Source organism: Paroedura picta, chromosome 12 (genome assembly GCF_049243985.1).
Source record: "Paroedura picta isolate Pp20150507F chromosome 12, Ppicta_v3.0, whole genome shotgun sequence".
NCBI lineage: Eukaryota > Metazoa > Chordata > Lepidosauria > Squamata > Gekkonidae > Paroedura > Paroedura picta.
In genome coordinates, this window is record NC_135380.1 from 31,604,799 (window position 1) to 31,623,997 (window position 19,199).

The following is a 19,199-nucleotide window of genomic DNA, read 5'->3' on the forward strand; positions in this document are numbered from 1 at the left end:
GCGATATGGAGAATCAAGAATCAGCCCATGAGGAACAACTTTTAGTGAAGCGGTGGGTTGTGAAATGCTAATTAGATGCTTATATTTCAAAGCCGCTTACATGGGAAATCCTCTCGGAGAGTGCGGCTGGGAGGTGACATGCCCCGATGTGCCGAGCTTCCAGATCTCCGGGGCCACCGCTGGGATTCTTCTAATTGGTCTCCTGAATTGGCAGAGCCAATGACAGCACCTGCAGACGGATTGGGGGCCCACGGCCTGCCGTAACAGACTGCTCGCTTTAGCCAAAACGTAAACTTGCCTTGAGGGATCAGCCTGTGCATGTGGAAAATTCTCAAGGCATTCGTTCTGCCAAGCAGACTGTGGCCCCAGCTGTGGGGATGGGGGTGGTGATGCGTTCCGCAAGACTTATTTTAAAAATCAAAGCCGTAGCGGCGTTGAATTGTCGAGCTGTGTGTGTTTGTGCAAAATGACTAGAGGAGCTGCCTTCCTTTTGCGGAGGAAAAATTAGTCGGAAGACTGGGGGGAGCTGAAAGCTTGTGGTTTTTCCCATTCACCTTGTGAGCAGACTGAAATGTATCTCACTAGTCTGCTGTCCCTTTGTTGTTCTCTTAGATGGGAGACCACCAAGGAAGAGGGGGGTTGCTGTGAGAAGCAAGACCATAGCACACCATCTCTGTGCCTCTTGTGCCTGGGACCCCTGATGGATGGGGTTGCCACGAGTCTGTAGTGAGAGGTGTGGGGGTTACCTCCTCTCCCTTTCACTGTTACCTTGATCGCCCCCACCCCTCTGGACGAAGTCCAGACCAAAATGGTATTTTTGATTGGCAACATGGCACCACAAGGAGGAATTGACATCTCTCTTCTTCACTGCCAGTTTGCGATCCATACTGAGGCGCCCCAAGCAGCTCTTAGGCCATATCCTGGGTAGTTTTGCTTACTTCTTAAATCCATCAGATTTTGTAGCATGGATTGGGCTAGGCTGGAAAAATGTTAATTGACATCATGTTAATTGACAAAAATCCTAATTGACACCATGTGCTTCTCAGGTACTTGCTTAGGTGCTAGCTTTTGCAGCTGTGCCCAGGGAAGGGCAAAGTTTTCACCACCAAACATTTAGACACTTGGCTAATCACAATTTTATTTGCTTGTTTAACTCTGTTTTAGGAGGTGGCTGATCCTACCCTTTAGAGCAGGGGTAGTCAACCTGTGGTCCTTCAAATGTCCATAGACTACAATTCCCATGAGTCCTTGCCAACATTTGCTGGCAGGGGGTCAAGAGAATTGTAGACCATGAACATCTGGAGGACCACAGGTTGACTACCCCTGCTTTAGAGTATAAGAACCCTGCTTGAATAGACCATCAAGTCCAGCATCCTGTTTCACATAGTGGCCAAACCAGCTGTTCCAGGGTGCCAGCATATAGGGCATAGAGATCTTCTCTTGAGGTTGCCTCCTAGCACTGAGTTTCAGAGGTTTACTGCCTCAGAATATGGAGGTTCCTTGTGGCCACCTTGGCTAATAGCTATCAGTGTACCTCTCCTCTGTGAATCTGTATCTTCTCCCCTGGTTCTAGGACTCCATCCTTGATGGGTGGTTCTCACCGCTGGTGCTAGGGAGGCAGGCCTTAAATTTACTTCCTCTTCCTGTCTCCCTGGTAGAACCGCCCTCATCTTCAGTTTTTCTCCTGCCTGCAGGGAGTGCGGTTGTGTGAGCATTAGCTCTTCACCTTTTTTTTATAGAAGCTAGATTAAGACTGTTAGTTGGAATTTCTATACTAAAATCCTTCTACTTCTTTTCCTCTGTATCTTTCCCTCCCAGTTCATAGTTAATGTTACCAGGTTAGAGTTTAAAGTTAGATTAATAGGAAATTTACTTACTGTTCAGAATGGCAACAAGTGTTTTTCAAGATGATTATTTGTTGGAGTCTGATCTCCCAGGCACGCATGGAGCTGCCGGTGGAGCTACGGGCCCGGCAGATTGCGTTCCATCGGGAACCTTACTGACCGTGGCAGCCCAGCAGCAGCCCGATAAGCCTAGGAAGGCTACTTGCAAAACAGCCAAAAGGCTGCGTGGAGAGAAGTGTGAACGGGCTAGCAGAGGCGTTCTGCCTAAACAAACAAGCTCCGGAGGCAATTCTGACTGCGTCATTATTAGCTCTGCAGGGAGCTTTGGCCTGGAGGGCAGCCATGTGCCGAGCTCTGAGTTGCACGTGGGGGAAGGAGTCCCCCTAGTGGCTGAATGCCAAAATGACTGCACGAGCTCTATAATACAAGGTGAATCCCAAACCTCTGTTGGCTCTCTGGGACACCCATGGCCTGGCACTTCTTCTGGAGACAGACCTACAAATGTGAGTGAAGGGCTGCCTGCTGGCATGTCCTCTGAAATGTTCAATTTTATGAAGTGTATGTTAAGAAACGAAATGAATTCGTTTTATCAGCAGAGGTCTGCTTTAAATGTGCCTTCTTTACCTTTACTGCCTAGGATGCTGCATCCTCCTGTTCAATATTATTCCCCATCGCATTCTGTTCACTATGAGCAGGTTCCTCAGTCCGTTCCCACCAAGGCGGCTAGAAAGATATGCTATAATTTACCTATGTCCTCAGGATCGTCTGTGAACGATCCAGAAGGTGAGTTTTTGATGGATGAAGAACAGGGGACACAGGCGATGGAGGAAGATATTCAGGTCCCTGAGTCAACTCAGAGATTTTGTAAAGAGGAGGATTTTCAAGATTTATTACAGAAATGTATTGTGGCTTTAGCCCTTATTACAGAAATGTATTGTGGCTTTAGCCCTTATTCAGCCAGAGGCAGCTGAGGCACCGCCAGAAAAAGATATGAAGCCTAGAGTGAAAGGTAAGGAAGAATTTTTTCCTCCTGTGGAGGTCGTACAAAAGGTGTTTCCTATGCCTGAGTTTTTTGGAAAAAAATAAAAAAAAAAAAAGATTAAGGCAGAATGGCAAAAACCTATGGCTAACAAGCAATTTCTGGCATTTATATATATATATATAAAAAAAAAAATGTACAAACTCTCAAACTATGTGGAAGAGTTTTACAGACATTTCTGGTCGATGCACCAGTCACGGCCTTGCAGTCACAGGGTCTGGTTTCTCAGAATGGTGAGGGTCACCTTAGAGACCAGATGGATAAAAAGGAGATTTTTCTCTCAAAAAGGCACATGAGGCTGTAGCTATGGCCATTAGAGCCTCGTCCACAGCTTCCATAACGGCTAGGGCTTCGATAGTCTGGACTGGAAAGCTGGTAAGATTAATTCCTGAAGCAGACAAGAAGTCTACTGAAGGTGTATCACGACTGTTAAAGGCAGTTTGTTATTTAGCAGATACTACTTTGGATGCAGTTATTTTTGCAGCCAGGGGACTTGTGTCCTTGGCAGCTGCTAGGCGTGGTCTTTGGCTGAGGGCCTGGCCTGCAGACAATCATTCCAAATCCATTGTTATTGCCTACCCCTTTCAGGGAGATAAATTGTTCGGGGATGCATTGAATAGAATTTTGATCGAAACCCGAGATAAAAAGCAAATGATGTCAAAGTTTGTTAGACGTGGTAATGATAGAAAGTTTCAAGGCTTTTCTTTCAGATCACAGAACACCCTACCAAGATTTCGGGAGAACAGGAGAGGATCCTGGGGGAATAGTCGATATTCCCTTCGTAGGGGACGTTACTCCCGATATAGCAGACAAGGCTTCAACAGACAGGAGAAGCCGGACAGGGACTCCTCCCAGAATAAAGCATGACTCCCTAGAAGACGGGGAGATTCCGGTAGGGGGTCGTTTATCATTGTTCCCTTACAGATGGTTGAAGCGCAGTCCGTCTAATGGGCTGCAGAGATAGTTCAGGTTGGTTACAAAATAGAATTTTTTGCAATTCACCCCAACAGGTGTCTGGTGTCCCCATTAAGCGCAAATCGGCTCAAGAGAGATGCTCTGCTAAAAGCAGTCCAACATCTACTAAACATAAGAGCAATAGAAATAGTTCCTGCAGAGGAACAGAGAAAATTCTGTTTACAGTGCCAAAATCAAACGGGGATTGGCGTCCAATTCCATTTGTGGCATTACGCCAGTCAGGCGTGTTAATACATCATTTTCGGACGACCTCTTGATCCGAGCGTCATCAGCTCAGGAATCAACATCACACACAGAGAGAGTGATTACCACTCTGAAGGAATTAGGATTTCTAGTCAATCTGGAAGAGAGTTCCATGGTTCCTACCCAGTGCTTTGGAGCATCTGGGAGTTTTGTTGAACACAGAAAAAAAAAAAAAAAAAAAGGAAAATTGGTTTTGCCAAACAAAAAGATCAAAAAGACCAGAGATCTGGTGGGGGCTGTGATACGAGAAAAATCAACTTCACTTATGACACTGGCAAAACTCATGGGAGTTCTGGTAGAAACACGGAAGCATTACAATGGGGGCATTTCCACCTGCGTCCTTTACAGTCCCTTCTAAGGCCATTTCAGGAGAAAATGACAGCCAAGTCAAACATCAGAATCAGGTTGACTCCTGCCGTAAGGAGCAGCCTCTTGTGGTGGCTGAAGCCGGTGAATCTTGGTCAGGGACGCTTTTTCGTGAACAAGAATTAGTCCTATTCACAGATGCCGGTCTGTCGGGGTGGGGAGCCACTCTGGAGACTAGGCATGTTCTAGGGAAATGGTCAGCACAAGAGAGGGAATTTCCAATAAACCTATTGGAAATCAGAGCAATTCGACTGGCCTTGGTACACTTCCAAATCAAATTACAGCAAAAGCATGTCCTGGTAAGAACGGACAATGTTGCAGCCAAGGCTTATTTAAACAAGCAAGGGGGGACGAAATCTCCCTCAATTCACAAGGAAGCGTCACTGATTTTACAATGGGCAGAGAAGACTCTTCTGTCCCTGAGAGCAGAACATATCAAAGGGATCCTGAATGTACAGGCCGACTGGCTCAGTAGACAGGAGATTTCCAAAGCAGAATGGTCCTTGAATTGGGGTGTATTCAAAATGATTGTGGATCACTTTGGCAATCCAGTGGTAGATCTATTTGCCAGTCAGGAGAATGCGCTCTTACCTCGGTTTTTCACCAGGTTTGCTCAACTCAGAGCAGAACAGATAGATGCCCTGACGGCTCAATGGCATTTCCTCCAGTCCCAATCATTCCCAAGGTACTCAGAAGGGTCAGACAGCAAGGGGCACAGGTAATCCTGGTGGCTCCTTATTGGCCACGCAGACCATGGTTCGCAACAATCCTGCGTCTAGCGGTGGGGAAACACCTGTCATTACCGGTAATACCAGATCTCTTGACACAGGGGCCAGTTTGGCATTACGAGCCAGGCTGGCTACAGCTGACCGCGCGGAGACTGAACGGTCAGCTCTGCTAAAATGCAGCCTTAGTGAAAAGGTGACTAGCACCATACTGGCGGCCAGAAAACCTTCTACTGTTAGGATATATAACTATTCTTGGAAGGTATTTGTCAGGTGGTGCAGACAAAAAAAAAAAAAAAAAACAGGACCCTTTAAAGACTGGGTTATGGGTCATCTTGGAATTTTTACAAGGATTGGATAAGGGTTTGAAACCATCCACATTACGTAGACAGGTGGCAGCCTTGGCGACAGTTATTCCGAAGGTTCAAGGGTTTCCCTTAGCCAAGCATCCTCACGTTACTAGGTTTCTGAGGGGAGCCACGGTAGTTTCTCCCCCAGCCGTGCATCGTTTCCCAACTTGAAGCCTGAGTGTGGTACTATCAGCGTTGCTGAGACAACCTTTTGAACCTTTACAGGATATTTCATTGAGACATTTGCGACTCAAGGTTATTTTCTTAGTTGCAGTAACGTTTGCTAGACGAATTTCAGAATTAGGAGCTTTATCCATTAGGAAAGATCTTTGGGTGTTCTACAAAGATAAGGTGGTTTTGTGGACAGATCCTATATTTAGGCCCAAGGTGGAATCTAGATTCCACAGGATGCGGGAAATCAATTTGCCTACATTCTTTCCTGACCCTAAACATCCTAAAGAAGTTTTGTGGCATAGATTAGATGTACGAAGGGCCCTCAAGGCATTCCTTATACGTACGGAGCCATTTAGGAGATCAGAGTCAATGTTCATAAGCATTTCTCCGCCTAATAAAGGGGAAAGGATGTCTACTGTGGCTATTGGAACGTGTCTCAGGGATTGTATTGCTGAAACATACAGTTCATTGGGTAGGCCTGTGCCCTCTGGCATTACAGCGCATTCAGTTAGGGGGGCTGCAACAAATGCTGCCATGATAAATTCTGCCTCTGTAGAACAGATCTGCAAGGCGGCTACCTGGTCTTCAATTTCCACCTTTATTAGGCACTATAAGCTTAGTATTCAATACAATACAATACGTTTATTGGCATAAAGCAGATTAGGAGGCTATACAAAGATAGTCAAGATGCATCGGACAGTTTAAGTTTAAAAAACTGAGGACAAAAATTTAGCCATATAAGCTTAGTGATTACAGTGCAGCGGAGGCTGCCTTTGGCAGAAGTGTTCTTTTACAAGGCTTAGATTCAGACGACACAATCCCGCCCGGGACAAAGTAAGCTCTTGCATATCCCATCAAGGATGGAGTCCTAGAACCAGGGGAGAATGCCCATTGGCACTTACCGTGAAGGGTACTTCTCCCTGGGTTCTAGGACTCCATCCAGCCCTCCCTGGACGTCGTCTGAAATTTAGTCCAGTTATAGTCATTATGGGACAGGAAAAGGGGGAATATTGGAATTTAGTTGTTCGGAACTGTTTTTTCTGCTTCCTCTTCCACTATTTCATGTTCTTATTATTAAAAAAAAAAGAAAGAAAGAAAAGAAAAATTATTACAGAGAGTTATGGTTACGGTAGTTTGGAGTATTGTTTCTCTGAGCTTTGGAAGGATCACAACTGAAGATGAGGGCGGTTCTACCAGGGAGACAGGAAGAGGAAGTAAATTTAAGGCCTGCCTCCCTAGCACCAGCGGTGAGAACCACCCATCAAGGATGGAGTCCTAGAACCCAGGGAGAAGTACCCTTCACGGTAAGTGCCAATGGGCATTCTTTAAAGCCATCTATGGTTATGGCTGTCCACTGGCAGTAGATTCTGCAATTTAATTACTCATTGAGTAATTGTCTGGAATCTGTTGTGCAGCAACTTCATTGGGTACCCCTGATTTCTAATGTTAAGGGGGGGGGAAGCTCTCTCTGCTTCAGAATCAGAACTGGTATACCTTTATTGGCATAAAGAATTGACAAAACCATTACATTTACATTGACGTTAACATTTTATGTAGTTACAGAGCTCAAAACCAAAAGGTTGTCTCTTAGAATGGCCAACAGGATTAAGGCAATTGTCATAATAGATGCAGGATCACTTCTCGGCCTTTTGGCTAAGATCAACTGTGTGCCATCTCTGCTTTTTCCATCCTGTGCACAGTTTTATAAACCTCCTTCATGTCCCCCCACCATCTTTTCCCCAGGCTAACAAGTCCCAGACTCTTCAGCCTTCAGTCATAGGAAAGATGCTCCGACCCCTGGATTATATTGTTTGCCCTTGTCTGCACTTTCCCCAGCTCTGTGTAATTATTTATTTGTTTTAAGATAAGATAGGACAACCAGAAGTGTACATTGTATTTCAAATGAGGCTGCATCATGATGCTGTACAAGGGCATTGCAGCATTGGCCATATTACCTTCAGCCACTTTCCTGATACTCCCCAGCATGTAGTTTCCCTTTTTCTATGCTGTTGCATGCTAGAATGACTTTTTCATTGACCCGTCCACTACAGCCTCAAGAACCTCTTTTCCTTTCAGACTGTCAGTTCAGACCTCTCAGCAAATGCTTAAAAGTAGGCTTTTCTTTGTTCCTGAGCTCGTAATTTACCTACATTGAACTCCATTTGCTGTGTTATCTCCAGGTTGGAGGCATCCTCCTGGATCACTCCTGGGTCATCTAGTCCAATCCCCTGCACTATGCAGGACACTCACAACCCTATTGGTCATCCACGGTAACCTGCCACCCCCTTGAACCTTCACAGAATCAGCCTCTCCATCAGATGGCTATCTAGCCTCTGTTTAGAAACTTCCAAAGATGGAGAATATACCACCTCCCGAAGAACCCTGTTCCACTGAGAAACCACCCTATAGCCACCTCCTAAAACTGAGTCAAACAAGCAAATAAAGCATGAAATGCTTTGGTTTTCATCATCCTGAAAATTTGGCAACTTGGCTGTTGTTTAGTTTACCCATTCCATCCTAGGTTTTTCTTTTCTTCTTCCAGCATTCTGGAGTGATTAAGAGCTGCGGCTTCTAATCTGGCGAGCTTCTCCTCCTTGTGCAGCCAGCAGGGTGACCTTGGGTTTATCCCAGCACTGATAGAGCTGTTCTGACCAAGCAGTACAGTCAGGCCTCTCTCAGCCTCACCTCCCTCACAGGGTGTCCGTTGTGGTGAAAAGAAGGGAAGGCAATTGTAAGCTGCTTTGAGACTCCTTCAGGCAGTGAAAAGCAGGGTGCAAAAACCAATTCTTCTTCTCCTGTAACCCAGGAAAGCTGGATTATCGTTCCACAATGCAAGTCTGAGGATTTCATTTGTGCTGCAGATCAGCCCCCGTCTTGTAAACAGCTACCCATCTGGTGCTCTGTGCCATGAAATTAGACTTTTAAACTAGGGTTTGTAGCGGCTCTGTCTGATGTCTTAATTTGCCGATCATTGTTTGTTGCATAGCACTGCCTGTTGTGGTGGGCACAGAGATAGCAGCATAACAGATTGTTTCCCTGTTGTGACCAGGGACAAGAGACAAGGAGTGGATAAACTTTGATATGTGGATAAACTTTGATCTGCTAGATCAGGGGTAGTCAAACTGCAGCCCTCCAGATGTCCATGGACTACAATTCCCAGGAGCCGCTGTCAGCGAATGCTGGCAGGGGCTCCTGGGAATTGTAGTCCATGGGCATCTGGAGGGCCGCAGTTTGACTGCCCCTGTGCTAGACTAACCAGAGTTACTAGTACAAACTATGGCTTAAAGGAACCATGGCCTGTGAGTTCTGAATGCAGCTGTAACCACCCTTCCTCACATTTCTCCCGAGCAATCTTTCCCCCTGCCATTTCTCTTTTCCACTCTTGCAGTTTGCACTGTAAGTTCCGGGCAGAGACAGTATTTTTGTGATCTTTCCAAACTGTGTAAAACTCTCCGTACATTTGAGCGCAAATCCTGAGCAACAATGATGGCTGAAGTAGGTGCACGTCTAATAGAAACAGTCGTAGGCTGTAACATTTGTGACCTTGTTTGCTCACGCCTCCATAATGCGAAGAAATGGTAGTGCGTCATTTTCAGAATAACTTGGACAGATTTGCATACAAATCAAAGGGAGGAGGTTGTAGGGCTTAGAAATACCGAACTGGAAGAAGAAGAGTTGGTTTTTAGACCCCATTTTTCACAGACTGAAGGCGTCTCAAAGCAGCTTACAATCGCCTTCTCTTCCTCTCCCTACAACAGACACCCTGTGAGGTGTAGGTGAGGCTGAGAGAGCTCTGGCAGGATTGCTTGGTCAGAGCAGCGCTTTGGGGGCTGGGACGAGTCCAAGGTCACCCAGCTGGCTGCATGTGGAGGAGTGGGGAATCAAACTTGGCTCACCAGATCAGAACCCGCCACTTTTAACCACTATACCACGCTGACTCTCGGTTTCATATCTGTCCTTGGATGTGAAATTCAGTGGGTCACGTTGGGTTATTTTTTGTTACTCAACATGACCTACTGCACAAAGTTGTTGTAAGAACAAAAGGAAGAGCATTATGTTACCACCCTGAGGCCCCTGGAGAAAGCATGAGATAATAATAAAAATCTAATAAAGGTAAGGTAAATGTAAAATTATCCCCTGTGCAAGCACCGGGTCATGTCTGACCCTTGGGGTGACGCCATGTAGCGTTTTCATGGCAGACTCAATATGGGGTGGTTTGCCAGTGCCTTTCCCAGTCATTACTGTTTACCCCCCAGCAAGCTGGGTGCTCATTTTACCGACCTCGGAAGGATGGAAGGCTGAGTCAACCTTGAGCCGGCTGCTGGGATCGAACTCCCAGCCTCATGGGCAGAGCTTCAGATTTCATGTTGGCTGCCTTACCACTCTGTGCCACAAGAGGCCCTTTAATAAAGGAGAGATGGTTTAATTCCTTGGGGCAGCTTTGTACAGAAATGGGACCTACCGTAAAATCGCTTTTTGAGCTGTTTTGTTGGGTTTTTGTGCTGCTTGCATTTGAGAAGTGCATCGTAACTTCTGCCTTTATCTCATTGCTGATACTGGCTGTGACATCTGCCTGTCATCACTGAAAAAGCAGCTCGAAAGACCTGGGATTTAAGAAAATCTGCTTCCAGACCCTAGGGCCTCGTACCTATGCAATTTTGAGCCTGTCATTTGGCAAGATAAGCAGGGAAGTATCTTTAGCTCAAGGATGTGAATGGGAATCAGTGTTCTATTGAATGGCACAATATTTTTGGCTGGGGCTCAATGAGGACTCTTTGACCCATCTGTGGGTGATTGAGGTTGGAAAGAGCATGGGATTTTCCAATTGCAATTGGCTCTTGGTTCTTTGAGCTTCCCCTTCTCTTAGGGCATCAAATGCCAGAGCTGCTCACTTCTGCGGCCAAGCAGGCTTGAAAAGGACAGAATAAAAGACGTCCTTGAGCACTGTGAGAACTTAGCTGGAACAACAGCAGCAAAGGCTCTGTCTGGCCCCTTCTCTCTGAGCAGCCTGGCTGGCGGTGAATGAGAAAAGGACTGTGCGTATTCAGTGACTGGGCTCCAAGACTCTGGGGGCCCTTGGCAAAGCATGCTTGGTGGACCCCCTGGAACTGGACGTGGATGGATGTGCAAATTCTCCATGCTTAAAGTGAACATTGAGGAGTTGGGGGGACAGCAGATTGCTTTCCTGGTTTTATGTGGGTACATGTGCACACACATGTGTGTCCCTGGTGAATGTTCTTCCTGGTGACCTGCCAGATGCTACCTATCCATGGAGTTATGATACAACTTCCATGTCGTCACAGTATTAGCATAAAAATTATAATCTAGGGATAGTCTCTCCTGGGTTGACCTCCATGGATAGAGCCAGCTTGGTGTAGTGGTTAAGAGCTGTGTGCTCTAATCTGGAGAACTCGGTTTGATTCCCCACTCCTCCACATGCAGCCAGCTGGATGACCTTGGATTTGTCACAGATAGTTCTGTTCTCATTGAGCAGTAATATTAGAGCTCTCTCACCCCACCTATCTCACAGGGTGTCTGTTGCGGGGAGAGGAAGGGGAGGCGACTGTAGCCACTTTGAGATTCCTTTGAGTAGTGAAAAGCGGCATATAAGAACCAACTCTTCTTCTTCATGAAGGTCCAGGTATCCCTTCTAATCAGGCAATATGGTTTGTGTGAAGCTGGGCTTTTCCTGTAGTTTTCCCTGTCCCTAGCTCTGGAAAATGATGTAATATGCCAAATTCCGAACTGGCATCTTCCATGGAGAGATCATTCTCAGTGTGAATCTTATTGCATTCACAATGGCATACAGATGTTTCCCTGGTATTTTCCTTATACATATGAACCTAATGCAGCCACCATTCCCCCTCTCCACTACAGAGCTTTTTTTTAAAAAAAATGAATGGTAGGACAGCCATCTTCCAGGCAGAGTTTAGAGATCTTCTAGTAAATGGATGCTTTAGAACAGGGGTAGTCAACCATGTTTGCTGGCAGGGGCTCCTGGGAATTGTAGTCCATGAACATCTGGAGGACCACAGGTTGACTACCCCTGCTTTAGAAGGTGGACTCCTATGATACCATACCCTGATGAGGTCCTCCCCCAACTGTACCTTTCGAGATTCCACCCCTATAATCTCCAGGAATTTTTAAACCCGAAGTTGGCAACTCTAATACAGAGTGGGAATGAAAAAAAAGCTTGGTGCATAACATTCTTGGTGTGGCTGCTAACTTTTCCCCTTTCCCTTCTTTTTGTCCATGCTCTGGCTCTTCTTGCATCAAGAGCGGCAAGGGCCTTTGGAGACTACCTGTCCCAAAACCATCCTGAAGGCAGAAATGGCTCAGGTAAGAGGCATTGCAAATTCAGACCTTTTCATTTATGGGGTGGGCTGTTTTGGGGTGGGCTTGAGTCTATGTGATGCAGAAGGTCCCAAGTTCAATCCTTAGCATCTCCAGTTAAAAGATTTGAAGTAAACAGGATGTGAGAAAGATCTCTTTAGAGGGTTCCTGCCACTCAAGAGTAGACAATATTGGGTTAGACAAACCAAAGGTCTGACTTGACATGAAGTGATTGCTTTTTTGCTGTTAAAAGTAAATTCTGGCACACAAAGACTTCTGCATCACTCACTACATTTTTTGTGGAAGCTGTACATATGTCATCTACCTTATGCTAATATGTTTGATTTGCATAATATACACACATGGTTGTATTTGTGACGTATGCTGTAATTCTGCAAGACCATAGCAAAAAGAGGGAAAAAGCAGGGGAGGCATAATTGGCTTCTAGAGGATCTGGGCTTTTGGTGGCAGGAGAGGTGATGCTGTTAAACTTCTAGCCGTGTTTGCACTTGCCATTATGTGCTTGCCCAGGGAATGCCCCAGTAACGCCAAGGGAAATCTCCGAAAGCTAGAAGAAGATGACGATTTTGAGTGGTTGACTATGGGGTTCCTTGCCTGTAGCTGGCAAAGCCAACATGGGAAAAAGTGTCTGGATCTTGCATAATTGATACAGATCTCAGACTCCAGCCCTTATCATGGCAGAAGCTGTTGCTCTTTGTGCAGCCTTTTCTTTTTAGTGCAAAAAGTTATGTTTGCATTTTTAAGATCACCTGTTGGCAGAATCCTACGTGGGGCCAGAAGACTCTCCAGAAATGCACCAGGCTGCCCAGAACAAACGCCGACTGTCACTCATTTCCGATGGCAAGTTTGAAAGGAGCTTCTCAGAGGAGCGTGGTGAGAAGCTGACTGGAGAGGGCCCCAAGCCCCGTGTTTACACCATTTCTGGTGAGCGGCCCATGCTGTCCCAGCACCAAAGCGAGAGCATGGAGCTGGTGGTCATCAAAGGACCAGAGGCTGAGGAGGAAGAGGAGGAGGAGTGCTCCCAGGGACAACCCCTGCAGAACGCTGGCAGCTCCCATAACATCAGTAGGCATTGCAAAGACAGCTGGAGCAGCAGCCGGCAGGTCTCCAAGGAGTTCCCTGGCTGTGCCCAGTTGGCCGCTCCTTCACAACACACCTTTGATCTGGAGCATCATCACCACCACCATCATCACCACCAGGCTGGCGAGACTGGCTGGCGCCGGAAGAAGCTGGAGAGGATGTATAGCATTGACCGTGTGTCAGGTGAGTGAGGAACACATCAAAAGGGCTGCTGTCTTAGCTAGACCAAAGGACTATCTAGGCCAGGGGTAGTCAAACTGCGGCCCTCCAGATGTCCATGGACTCCAATTCCCATGAACCCCTGCCAGCAAACTCATGGGAATTGTAGTCCATGAACATCTGGAGGGCCACAGTTTGACTACCCCTGATCTAGGCCAAGCTTTCTCAACCAGGTTTTCCAGAAACCTTGGGATTTCTTGACGACCCTGGAAGGGTTTCCCAAATGAGTGGGAGTTAATTACTTTTAAAATATTTTTTTTAATTTGTTAAACATTTATCAGGTGATATGACCATATATGGTCACATCAACCAGCCCTTCCTCGGAAAATGACCAATGATGGGGCTGGAGGGGTTAGGAAGGGGAGGAGCTCCAAGTGAGCTTGTACGGAGCTGTGCTTCCCAACCATGTTCTGCATGATCTCACCTGGGGTTTCTCGAAACCTGAAGAATGTTACTGGGGTTTCTCAAGTGTAAAAAAGTTGAGAAATTTATATGTACTTTATATCGCTGTAGTCTGCCCTGAGTTTTTGAAGATAGGACGGAATAAAAATTCCAAAATAAATAAATAAATGTATTTATTTATTCATTAAATCCCCTTTAAGGATCCCTTCTGTATTCTTAGCTGGTTCAAGCCAGCCCTTGAGCATTGTGTTAATACCTAGAAAGCAGCCTAATGGAGACCCCAAGGTCCTTCTTGACAACACAGCCATTGTGCAGTGCTGTGTATTCTGACTGCGCTTGTAATTCTTCCAGCCCTGGCTCAGCCTGGCCAAGCAGGGCGTCAAATTTCCAGCCTGCCAGTTCATCGTCCTCTGTGTGGATCTGAACAGCTCATGTTATCCCTGTGCTCCTAGGCATTGTCGGCTGATAAATGCTCGGGCTAATTTTGGATTTAAAATCCAGGCACTGCGTCCAAGAGACAAATCCATGCATTCACACAAGGCCCATTCAAAGTTTCTCAAAGAAGTCAAGATTTATATTCAGGATGCGAGAAGATGCCAGCAGTGCTTATTGCAAAATCCCATTGAATGATCTTTTTCTTAGTGGCCTAAAGCTCTTGGCTAGAGGCAGCTGAATGAGATCTCTGCAGAGTACGTGTCTCTTTTGCTCTCAGGTATTTAGTCTGGGTGCAACCAGAGACATGAGTCCTTGGCCTCGATTTGGGATCCACCCAGGATGTGTTTAGTGTATCTTTTGGTTGTCTGAATTGTATTTTGGTGCTTTCTGTGTGCTGTTTGGGATCACTTTGCAGATAAAAACACCATTAAATAGCCCACACAATTAAATAAACACAGCAGCTTCCTCATATTGGCAACTTCATGTCAGAGGAAGAATCCTTAATATTGCCGTACTGCTTTCATTATGCACAGGGCTTCACTTGCCTTACCCCAGTACTCCTGAGAGCAGGTGTGTAAGGTATGCCACTCAACAACACTCAACACCCTTCTTATATTGTACTTTTATATGCTATTAAAGGCTTGTTGTTGTTGTTGTATGCCACTCGTATCCCCATCTTGCTGGTGAGCCACTGTGGTGAGATTCGTACCTGCTGCTTCAGAGATCGCCCTTCTAACTGCTTCCAAATTGGTCTTCTTGCTGTTTGCCAGATCCGTGTCCGCAGGAAGGATAGCCAAGTTCCTGACCTGGCGTTTCATTATGTGGTTTGAATCTGTCATAAGCGATGGAGCAATTTATTTCCATTTTGTGCACTTCTGATCTGCATTCTCAGCCCAACGCAGCTCCCAGACCAATTGTTTGTCATTGTGCCAGAAACTTTTTGGAATGTGATGTCTAGGGCTGCCTGGATTTAATACTCACACTACACAGGGTGAGACTTTTCTACTGTGCACAGGACTCAGCATCCTGCAGATCTTTTTTAAAATTAAAAATTGATGGCGCTATGCTAATCAGGTCTATTTAGAAGTAAACCCCATCTGAGTAGCGCTTACTCCTAGGAAAGTGTTCTTGGATGACATCCTAAGTATCTAGCCCAGATTACTTCAAACATAGGTTTCAAACCCCGTGAGCAGCAGAAGCCAAGGGATTTCAAGTGTATGTTGTGTGTGTGTGTAGTGCATTAGTGTTTTGCATTAGTCATCCCCATGGGTAGTAAATACATTGCACATTTATAAAAAATATATTCATGTAATTTACCTAATATTCACTGTGAATGTAAGCTAGTGGCCCCCACCCAGTGGAACGAGCTCCTAGAGGAAATCAGGGCCCTAATGGAACTTAAACCGTTCCGCTCCCTGCAAAAGGGAGCTCCTTTGCCAGGTATTTGGGTGAGGTCGACCTGAACCACGATTTCCCTTGGGCCCTTCCCCTGAGCATCCCTTCTATGGTACCCTCTGCAGTTCTGCCCTACCCACGGGGCTATCAGTATGCATTATTTTAATGTTCTCCGTATTATTCTATTGTTCTATTATGTTGCTTGCCGTTATCACTGTATCATTGTTAAACTGAGTTATCTGTATTGTTTCTGTTTTATGTGAACTGCCCTGAGCCTTTGGGGAGGGCGGTAAATAAACAAATAGTGCATTTAAAAAAAATGTATTCCCTGTAAGGCATGATAAAATTGTTGATAAAAAATACAGGGTGCTGCTTAAATCTTTACAGAGATTCCTTACCAGGCACAGGGGTTCATACAAGTTGCTGGAAACTAGCAGCTTTTCCACTTTTGATCCCTAAAAAATGCTATGCTAGGGATTATAAGGCCTGCATGAACAAAATGCCGTACAGGACAGAATTGCAGTGAGGAGAGAAGCCTGCTACTATTTTCTCTTCCTTTTGCCTGTGGAAAAGCTGGTAGCATCCAGTCCTACGAACACAGCTGGAGAGAACGAAAATCGGAACGTTCTTTCAGAAACCCAGGAATTGGGACATATGCTATTTTTAAAAGTTCAGAATCCAGTTGAGAACATGTGTGTTGGAGAGCCAGCATGGTGTCGTAGTTAAGAGTGGCAGCTTCTAATCCAGTGTTTCATTTGTAAATTTTGGAATTTTATATTGGGTGCTGGGTGCATGCAGTGTTCAGTTTGTTCTATTTTTCCTGTTAAGTAAAAATACTGAAACAGCCAGTCCTGATGTGCGTGTACATATGAACATGAAGATTCCTTTTGTGTAGTATTTTATCAATGGTCAGAAATGTTTGAAGACATCACTAAACACAATTCACATTGCCTCTGTGGTATTTTATGGATGCACGTATGTGCAGGTCATTAACGTATGATGATACAAATGGATTGGAGTGTGTTCTTATTTCCAGCCACAAGCTGTGGCTTGGAGTGTGTTCTTATTTCCAGAAGTAATTTTGGAAGTTCTCCTAGTTATTCTGGAAGGAGTGCAACATGGGTCAGAACATAATACTGGAGCAATAAAAGGAACAGAATAGGCAAACTCTGGTCAGCCATAAAATCTAGCAGTGAGATAGCCAGCTATTGCTAGGTCAGAATGAATCTCAACAACTCCACAATATACCGTGACATAGAATTTAACCACTTTCATTAAGAGCAAACGTGGTGTAGTAGTTTGTCAGTTAAGATCTGGGAGTGCTAGGTTCAGATCCTTGCTTTGCCATGGAAGCTTCCTGGGTCACCTTGATCTAGTCATTCTCATCCTAATTCCACAGGGCTGCTGTGAGGATAAAATGGATAAAAGTGCTCTTGGATAATGATGTTTCAAGCCATTTTGGGTCCCCATCAGGGATCAAAGCACGGTATAAATGTCTAATTCTTCCCTTGTCTAATGTGCTGAGTAGAGAAGATTAACAGTCACCTTGTAGTTCGCAAATATTTTGAGTGCTCTTCTGATTACTGTTCCCTGCTTCTTTCCCCAGAGGTTTGCTGACATTTGTGTGTTTTCACCTTCCAGATGATGTCCCGATCAGGACCTGGTTTCCCAAAGAGAACCTGTTCACTTTCCAGACAGCTACAACAACTATGCAAGCGTAAGAAAGAACGTGGTCAGGGAAGGGCTCCTGCGGGCTGCTTTGGCAGTGAATGACTGACTACATGTCCAATCACTTGTCCAGTTTTATCGTTGTCTTGGTCGATCTCATTATATAACACCATCCACATTCATGTCATTCACAGACCAATATCACAAGAAAGACAGGTTGCCTATCCTGCATTGTAAATTTTCAATTAGAAGGAAGGGGCAAAGGATAACAAGAATGAGTGATTTCTGCCTTTCTTTAGTAGCTTCTGCTTTTCCTACAGAATATCCTTTGTTTTGGCTCGTCCTGTTCGTTGAACAGCGTTATCTTGAGTCGCAATATGTGCATTTCAGCTTTAAGTGCTTCTGTACTGTTGAAAGCGGAAAGGGACACTGTTTTCTTGTATGGCAAAGTCTGTGAATCTTTGTTGAATGGCACAGTCTCCCCATGCTAATCTCAACAGGGAAGCAGTTTGCCCATTAAGTTCTGGTTATCAGATGTTTGTCACAGTAAGATATTGGGGGGGGGGGGCTTTGTGTTCTCCTGACACAATTTTGAACAGGCTGAAGTCAAATTTGGTCAGTCTTGGAAATACGAGTCTTCCAAAATATAAGGCTTTTTGTTTTGTTTTTTTAATTTCAAAATGGGTTGCTCTGCAGGGGAATAAGAGGCTTAGCTTGGAAGAATTTCGTTACTAATACCTATCTTTTTCTCTTCTTCCTCCTCCTGCTGCTTTTCTTGGAATCTTCAGCATCTCGTAAGTACAAGCCTTATTGCCGCCCCTCCCCTCACATAATCCTTTATCACTTGTCTTTGGAGAAAAACCCGTTTCCACGCTATTTTGTTCCTATGTAAATGCACCCAAATGACTTGCTGTTGTGGGTTTTCGGGGCTGTTGACTCCGGCCGTGAAAGCCTGCACCAAAATGAGCTAATTAAGGACAGTCTGGCCTCGTCTTCTGCAGAACAACCTGATGGGTCTAACTGAGTCTGGAATAGCAGAGATGCTTGGTCTCCAGGGTCCACACTTCCATTTCCCCTCCCAACCTTTCCCCCTATATCGTGGCTTCTTTCATATCTGAGATCAACAACTGGCAGCTCATGGATCCAATCCAACTCAGAACCAAAAGCCACAGCTTGTGCATCGGGCCAGTCCCTCTCCGCTTTCTGACCCAGGATACTGGGAGGATAGACACTCTGACAATCCTTCCCTCCTGCTTCTAGAATATTTGCTTTTTGGTGCAGTAGAAAGGGAAGAAGGAGAAGCTTCCCCCTCCCATATCCCATGGAGACAGAGAGTGCACCCAAATGAATGTGGGGAGACGTAGGATCAATGTATCCATGCTAGCTTCGAACTTCCTTTCCCTGTGTTTTGACGAGATGCAATCTGGTTTTCCTTTCCCTAGGACTGATATGTGCCATACATTCAGCATCCTTGTCTGTTCTTTCAGCTTCTCTCCCGTCTTGTTTGTGAATCATTTTGTGGCCTGCGTCGCCTCCTCCTCCCTCTTTTCATCTTGAGAGGTTCGCCTCTCATCCAGCGGGAGCACTACAGCTCTCTGTCCTGTGTTATTTTTTTTCCATGTTGTTTCCCAGTTTTGAAGCTGTTCTAGTTGGTTTAATGGCTTGAAACTGGTTTCCCAGGGCATTCAGGGGCTACGCAGAGAGGAAGAGGCGGAAGCGGGAAAATGATTCTGCAGCTCTGATCCAGAGGTAGGGGGCATCTCTTCCTCGCACGGGTTCAATCCTTGCCTTGTTATTTGCATGGGCCACCTGCAGGGGGCACCAGTACTGCTTTTTTTGTATTTTTAAAGTTGCCGGGTAAGTTGATGCAGATGCATAGTGTCCATGCTGGGAATATTTACCGAGAATGTTCTGTGGGAAATAAGTAGGG

General features: G+C 45.5%; 1 protein-coding gene across 2 annotated transcripts in view; it reads left to right on the plus strand.

The window, feature by feature from the left end:
- NSMF (NMDA receptor synaptonuclear signaling and neuronal migration factor) overlaps positions 1-19,199 on the plus strand; it is a 57,012-nt gene that overhangs the window by 11,912 nt on the left and 25,901 nt on the right. The window contains exons 2-5 of one of the 2 annotated variants that reach the window (XM_077304995.1): positions 11,994-12,055; positions 12,815-13,333; positions 17,243-17,318; positions 18,950-19,018. In XM_077304995.1, coding sequence (XP_077161110.1) covers positions 11,994-12,055; positions 12,815-13,333; positions 17,243-17,318; positions 18,950-19,018 — 726 coding nt within the window. The remainder of the gene's footprint in view (positions 1-11,993; positions 12,056-12,814; positions 13,334-17,242; positions 17,319-18,949; positions 19,019-19,199) is intronic. The other variant, XM_077304993.1, reaches the window with a different exon arrangement.